Below are 7,768 nucleotides of genomic sequence, written 5' to 3' on the forward strand. Positions count from 1 at the left end.
TAGGATACATTTGTTTTGCAGGTTGGACAATATGTCTCAAGATGGGAACATGCCTGAGCCGTCTGAGACCGACGTGTCACTCAAACTGGTGCTCCAAACTCTTCAAAAACAAGCGGAGAGACATGAATTTGCGATGCCACAAATATCCGACAGGTTGGCTGCCATTGAGATGCGAGGTACTGGAGATATTCCCAATAGGGCTTCAAGTGCTCAGAGTGTTGAGCATGATGCGGATGATGAGGGGTATCATTCTAACACCTCATTCCGATCAAGGAAAAGCCACAGGGAAGCGAGGGAAGGCCGAGACCGACCTAGGAGAACCGATGACAATCTTGGTTCCATCAAGACTAAGATGCCTACCTTTCATGGGAAAATGATCATGAAGCTTATTTAGATTGGGTTAGGAGAGTTGAGCAAGTGTTTGAAGTCAACAATTACTCTAAAGAGAAAAAGGTGAAACTTGCGGCTATTGAATTTGAAGATTATGCATCCATTTGGTGGGAGCAAGTATGTGCCACAAGGAGGAGAAATAGGGAACAACCAATTGACACTTGGGCTGAAATGAAGCAAGTGATGAGGAAACGATTTGTACCCTTCCATTACACCACGGACTTGTACAATCGGCTCCAACGACTCACCCAGGGGTCCAGTTCGCTTGATGAGTACCACAAACAAATGGAGGTAGCAATGATAAGGGCCAACATACAAGAGGATTCGGAAGCAACCATGGCAAGATTCCTTAATGGATTAAATCCTGAAATTCGGAAGAAGGTTGAGCTTTAAGACCACTTTGAGCTACAACAAATGGTGTCTTATGCAGAGAAGGTGGAAAGGCAAGCCTTACCTATAAAGACACCTAGTGGCCGAACCACTACATACTCTTCCACACCTTGGAGAAGAGATCAATTGCCAACATCCAATGCTTGGCCGAGGCAAGGCAATAAAGAAAGGGAAAACAGGCGAATGGAGCAACCGTTCCATCCGAGTGCAACTCCTTCTAAACCAACCCCGCGGCCGACTCTTCCAAGGGCAAATACGTCTACCAACCAGCCAAAGGCATGTTTCAAATGCAAGGGAATTGGCCACCTCATGGCTCAATGCCCTAACCGAAGCATCATGTACATGAATGAAGAGGGAATGTGGCAAAGCGAAGGAGAGGAGGAATATGCGGACATGCCACCACTTGAAGAAGAGGGGAAGGATGCTGACCTGGTTGAAAAAGAAGAGGACCCCGTGGCTCGAACTATGGTGACTATGAGAGTGCTAAATGCACAAGCTCAAGAAGATGATCTCCAACGGACCAACATTTTTCATACGAGATGCAAAATTGGAGATGAGGTATGTCTCATGATCATTGATAGTGGCTCTTGTACTAATTGCGTAGCTGCTGACTTTGTCGAGCAAAAGCACCTTCCATGGACTTACCACCCTAAACCCTATAGACTATCTTGGTTAAATGATGGGGGGGAAGTCAAGGTGACCAAACAAGCTTTAATCACTTTTTCTATCGGTCGATACAAGGACCAAGTTTTATGTGATGTAATTCCTATGCAAGCTAGTCATGTCTTGTTAGGGCGTCCGTGGGAGTATGATCGGCAGGCTGATCATATTGGACTCACTAATAAGTATAAGTTCATTATGGACAACCTCAAGATCACTCTTTCACCCTTGACACCTACACAAGTGTATGAGGAACAATTGCATCTAAGAAAAGAGCGAAAGAAAAGGCAACTGAGAGAGGCAAAGAAAAAGCCGAATGTGCCTGAGGATGAGGAAAAAAAGAAAGTAGAGGCCGAGTTGAGTGAAAAAGAAAATTCGAGTGGAAAAAAACTCAGTGAGGCCGAGAGCTTGAAAGTGAACAAAAAGAGCTTCTATGCAAGTGTGCGTGAGGTAGGTAGGGCTTTGAATGCACAAAGTCTTCTCATAGTACTTCTGTACAGGGAAGCTGATTATTCTTCTTTTTACACACTAGGCATAACCGATTCTCTTCCTAGTGCAATCTACTCTCTTTTGCTAGAATTCAATGATGTGTTTCCGGAGGAACTACCAAAAGGATTACCTCCAATTCGAGGTATCGAACATCAAATCGACTTTGTTCCTGGAGCAATTCTCCCAAATCGACCAGCCTATAGAGCAAATCCGGAGGAAACAAAGGAAATCCAAAGGCAAGTCGATTCCCTCCTTGAAAAGGACCAGGTATGTGAATCTCTTAGTCCTTGTGCAGTTCCAGTCATTTTAGTGCCTAAGAAAGAAGGGACTTGGAGAATGTGTACAGATTGTCGTGCAATTAATAAAATTATTTGTTAAGTATCGTCATCCTATTACTAGGTTAGATGATATGTTAGAAAAATTGCATGGGGCAATCATTTTCACTAAAATTGACTTAAGATCTAGTTATCATCAAATAAGGATAAAGGAAGGAGACGAATGGAAAACTGCTTTCAAAACAAAGTATGGTCTTTATGAGTGGTTTGTGATGCCTTTCGGCTTAACAAACGCTCCAAGTACTTTCATGAGGTTAATGAACCATGTTTTAAGGAATTTTCTTGGGAAGTTTGTTGTTGTTTATTTTGATGATATATTGATCTTTAGCAAGTCTTTAGATGAACATGTTGAGCATTTGCGACTTGTTTTAAGTGCCTTGCGTGAAAATAGGTTGTTTGCTAACATGAAAAAATGTGTCTTCTGCACTCCTGAAGTTAATTTCCTTGGATATATTGTTGGTGCAAATGGCATAAGTGTTGATCCCGCCAAGGTAAAAGCCATCTTAGAGTGGCCGACTCCAACCAATGTGTCTCAAGTAAGGTCTTTTCATGGTCTTGCAAGTTTCTATAGGAGATTTGTTAAAGACTTTAGTACTATTGCAGCACCTTTGAATGAGACAATTAAAAAGAATGTGGGGTTTCAATGGGGAAAAGAGCAAGAAGAGTCATTTAATAAGCTTAAGGATTTGTTAACTTCAGCACCTATTCTTGCTTTGCCTAATTTTGATGTGACGTTTGAAGTTGAATGTGATGCTAGTGGGATCGGCATAGGGGCTGTCTTACATCAAAATAATAGACCCTTGGCATATTTCAGTGAAAAGTTGAGTGGGGGAGCTCTTAATTACCCTACTTATGATAAAGAATTGTATGCTGTTGTGCGTGCTCTTGAAGTGTGGCAGCATTATCTTATGCCTAAGGAATTTGTGATACATACTGATCATGAATCAATTAAATTCCTTAAGGGTCAGGGAAAGTTGCATAAAAGACATGCGAAGTGGATTGCATTTATTGATTCCTTTCCATACATCATTAAGTATAAGAAGGGGAAAGATAATGTCGTTGCGGATGCATTGTCTAGGAGGTATACTTTGATCACTAACATGAGCACCAAGCTACTTGGTTTTGAGCACATTAAAAACATGTGTTTCAAGCTTGTGAATATGCTGCATTTCAAAAGTACTATAGGCATGAAGGTTTCTTGTTCAAAGAAAATTGCCTATGTATTCCCAATTGTTCGCTTAGGGAATTACTTGTTAGAGAAGCCCATGGTGGAGGATTGATGGGACATTTCGGCATTGATAAAACTCTTGACATCTTGCATGAACACTTCTATTGGCCTAAAATGAGGCGTGACGTTGCTAACATTTGTGATAAGTGTTTAAAGTGTAAGCAGGCCAAGTCAAGGAGTAACCCTCATGGACTATACACTCCTCTACCCGTACCTCATGTTCCTTGGACAAACTTATCCATGGATTTTGTACTTGGCTTACCAAGATCTTCTAGAGGTATGGATAGTATCTTTGTTGTAGTGGATAGATTTTCTAAAATGGCTCATTTTATCCCTTGTAGGAAAACAAATGACGCGCGCCATGTTGCTGATTTATTCTTCAAGGATGTGGTTAGATTGCATGGAGTACCGCGTACTATTGTAAGTGATAGGGATGTGAAATTCTTAAGCTGCTTCTGGAAATCACTTTGGGGAAAGTTGGGAACGAAGTTGCTATTTTCTACTTCTAGTCATCCTTAAACGGATGGTCAAACTGAGGTAACCAATCGAACCCTTGGTGCTTTACTTCGAGCCATTGTTCAAAAGAACTTGAAGAAGTGGGAAGAATGTTTGCCTATCGCTGAGTTTGCATATAACCGAACCACTCATTCCACTACTAATCATTCTCCTTTTGAAATTGTTTATGGGTTTCAGCCGCTAACCCCTCTAGATTTATCACCTATTCCTGTTGATGAGTGTTTAAGCGCAGATGGTGTCAAAAAGGCAGAGGCTGTTCGGACCTTGCATGAGAGAATTCGAGCTCAAATTGAAAAGAAAAATGCGCAATATGCACAACATGCGAATAAGGGAAGAAAGCATGTTGTATTCGAACCTGGTGATTGGGTTTGGGTGCACATGAGGAAGGAAAGGTTTCCAGCATCTCGACGGACCAAGTTACATCCAAGAGGCGACGGACCTTTTCAAGTCCTAGAGAGGATCAACGACAATGCATACAAATTGGGACTTCCAAGTGAGTATGGCATAAGCGCATCTTTTAATGTGTCTGACCTATCCCCTTTTGACTTTGATACAGACTTTGAAGATTCGAGGACGAATCCTTTCGAGGAGGGAGGAAATGATGTGGATACGGGCACGCAACAACTCCAACCTTGGGTCAAGGACCCTTTGATCAACATTGGTGGTCCGATGACAAGATCAAGAACCAAGAAGGTGAAGGAAGCTTTACGAGCCTTGATCATTCACCATACAAGCAAGGAGCAAGCTAGGTTTGAAGATTCGATGGATCATGAAGTTATTTTGTTCACTTGTACGTTTGAAGCGAAGGAATGATCTCATACTTGTTAGCTTAGTTGGTAGTTGTTTTAAGACTGTCTAGTTTAGTAGTTGTTAGGCGTTGAGTATTTTATTACTTATTGGGCCTTATCGGAAAGCCTTAAAGAGCTGGCTCTTTAAGCTCTTTGTGCGGACCGAATTTCTTCCAGGTTTATGTGGGCCGAGTTTTTGCCCTAATTTTAGCCTATAAAAAGGCCCCTATTGTATGAGCGGAGGAGACAGATTATTACAACCAGAAATCGTGAGGAATTTTCCTTCAAGTTCTTAATCGAACTTACTCTTGAATTCTTGAGTTTATGGCTAAGGATTCAAATCAGACTTTATCGATTAGCTTGTTCCCTAATCGTGGTGTCGCTTCATCCATCCTTATTAGCTTAAGGTTGCTGATTTCCTTTGTGTGTCAGAGGTCTTGAGTTCATGAGAACAATCGAGTTCAATTTCTGTTGGGAGAAAAGATCCAACTCTGATAATTACAAGGTTGGGAGGTTCTAGGAGGGTCTTCCCCTAGGATTGCCTATATCAATAAGTAGCATGCTAATCTCCACATAAGTCACAAATCAGATGATTAGACTTAAAAGCATTGTCATTTCTCTTTTGCTCAAGTATATGTGTAATGGTGTTCAATTGAACTTTTAACGTTATATAATCAAGTTTAATCTTTAAATTCCTTAAACCATTTTCAAATGACATACCTTCGATAATTTTTTGGTAAGCTCTATTCAAGAAACTTTGTACATGGTAACAAACCATTCTCGATCATCCAATTCTCAAGTATTGTTCGCTCATGTGTCCTACTCTCCTTGAGTCCGTAAACATGTTTTCAAAATAATTCAAAAAAAATTTAGTCAAGAAGAATAGGTGATTTGACATATACAAAAACAAGACATTAAACACAAAACAAATGACTCAATCAAGATACTAAACATAAGAAACAAGACATTTAATACAACAAAAATAAGAAAAGCAAGTAAAAATGTCTAAATCAATAAAGTTGTTCTTAGCATCGATATTGACCAAAATCATCTCCGGTAATGGTGCCAAAAACTTATCGAGTGGGGGGGTATGCATATAACAATTAAATTCATTCCATGGTCAAATTTTACATTTATAAATTTCTAAATACCCCACATGTGACGACCCCGCTTCTCCTTAGAGCGAACCCTAGGGTTTCGGCAGGCCGCTTGCCTAACTCTTGCTAGGACTCGATACAAGTCAAGATTATAACTTAGAACTAATCAACCAATAAGAAAACTAATATAAAGAAAAGTCGCTTCCTTCAATAGTCATTCAAGTCTATATCATAATATTGTCAAAAGTTACATCAAACTTCCCCAAAATACAACCACTAAAAGTCGGTTAATTCATTTACATTCGTAATTGGACCAAAATACAATCAAATCCAGCTTCTCCAAAATCTTTTCACTTCAAGTTCCTGTTAAGAAAAACAAACTTAAGGGGCGAGCTAATGCTCAGTGAGGCAAAAAAAAGCAGGCAAACAAATAAGTACAACTAGCAATAAAACTTATAAAAGAAGGGCAGCCATAATATTCATATAACGCACAAAAGGAAACAAAACACAATCAATAAAGGATACGGAAGCTCTCAGGTGCTAAATCCACAATGCTTCACTGATAATCTTGATCCAAAATTTCCAAGTGTTGACACTTCGTCAACCGAGCAAGTAACAAGTCCGTAGAACCCCACTTTTCACCAATTTTTCTGTCCACCGTTACATCCTCTGCCGGGCCCGTACGTCAAACAGGATGTGATATTACTCGAGTATATCTAAATAAGTCAAGTACACGAGCCCAAGGTTCACCAAGCTCCTCAACCAAGCCCTTGCCGACTTGAGTTGAATGGCTAGCCATTGAGTTTTGAGGCCCCTAAGTTCAAGTATAAGTTAATGAGGTTACTCTCAAATCGACGCCAAGTCAAGCACAAGTATAATTGTCAAGTACGAGCAAATCAATTATCAAGTCAAGCAAGAGAGAATGCGTGAGATAAAGTACACACTCGCCTCGACAAATTTAATTCACATAATCAACAAGAAGCGATCCAAGTATTATGCAACAAGTCATGCACTTGACATTCACCAAATCCAAAAGCAAGCGAGCAAGTAAGTCCTTTAATTGTCCGCACCGGGATTCCTTTCAAAATCCTCTTGAATATCTGAGGAAATATCAACCAGCCATCACTAAATGCAAACCACTTTTAGACTAATTTTCCTCCTTAATCCATCACTCACGTATACACTAAGTCGCTTACCATACAAGAGAGAAAATTCATTGTTTAGGCAATCAAGAGAGGCTTAAATCCTTTGGAAACTAAGATTCAAAATGAAGGTCCAAAGTTACAAGAAACCTTGTATCCATCCATGAAATCAAACTTAAAATGGATTAACAATCTCAAAGGAAAGTTGGAAGTTCTTAAGAAGGGCATTTTGTTTCAAACCAGAAAATTCCAGCTTTGTGCGACAATACTTGAACAATCACATCTTGAGTTCCGTAAGACCAAAAATTGGAAACTTTACACCGTTGGAAACTAGATTCAATGTAATAAAACTCTTTAGAAAACACTTTTTCCAGATTCAAATCAGAAATCAATCAAATCTCAGCTCCAACTTGCTGCTTCATTAAAACAGGGCAAAACCGTCTCGATTTTTCAGTGAAATTTGAAAATTTAGCAAAATTCATAGGAACCGAATTAGCCTCTGAAATTCATAAAACTTAAAGAAATTCAAATCTAGTTTCAAACGCAAAAGCAGAATGAAATTTGGATTTTCCTACACCAAGTTAAAACAGTTTTACGAAAACTGGTTTTTGAAACCTGATCCACAGATTTCCAGCCTTGGAGCATCAATACAGTTTTGAAATCAGGGCATAACTAGGGCTACACAAGTCCAAATTTAGTGTGGTTTATGGCGTTGAAAACTACATTAAAAGTA

At 39.7% G+C, this 7,768-nt stretch overlaps 1 protein-coding gene across 1 annotated transcript; it reads left to right on the forward strand.

The window, feature by feature from the left end:
• The first annotated feature begins 804 nt into the window (after positions 1-804).
• On the forward strand, positions 805-3,544 carry LOC140036358 (uncharacterized). Its single transcript, XM_072077735.1, has 4 exons — positions 805-1,727; positions 1,941-2,165; positions 2,593-3,227; positions 3,450-3,544. The coding sequence occupies exons 1-4, from the start codon at positions 805-807 to the stop codon at positions 3,542-3,544; spliced, it is 1,878 nt and encodes a 625-aa protein (XP_071933836.1).
• The last annotated feature ends 4,224 nt before the right edge of the window (positions 3,545-7,768 follow it).

This window comes from Coffea arabica, chromosome 2e (assembly GCF_036785885.1).
Source record: "Coffea arabica cultivar ET-39 chromosome 2e, Coffea Arabica ET-39 HiFi, whole genome shotgun sequence".
In the NCBI taxonomy this organism is placed as follows: Eukaryota; Viridiplantae; Streptophyta; class Magnoliopsida; order Gentianales; family Rubiaceae; genus Coffea; species Coffea arabica.

What these genes read in the sequence shown, in the direction of transcription:
- LOC140036358 (XM_072077735.1), top strand. Translation starts at nt 805, where the DNA reads ATGGTGTCTTATGCAGAGAAGGTGGAAAGGCAAGCCTTACCTATAAAG. An exon ending in AGAAAAGAGCGAAAGAAAAG is followed by an intron (nt 1,728 to 1,940) that starts GCAACTGAGAGA and finishes ACTTCTGTACAG; the next exon opens with GGAAGCTGATTATTCTTCTT. An exon ending in GAAACAAAGGAAATCCAAAG is followed by an intron (nt 2,166 to 2,592) that starts GCAAGTCGATTC and finishes ATTGATCTTTAG; the next exon opens with CAAGTCTTTAGATGAACATG.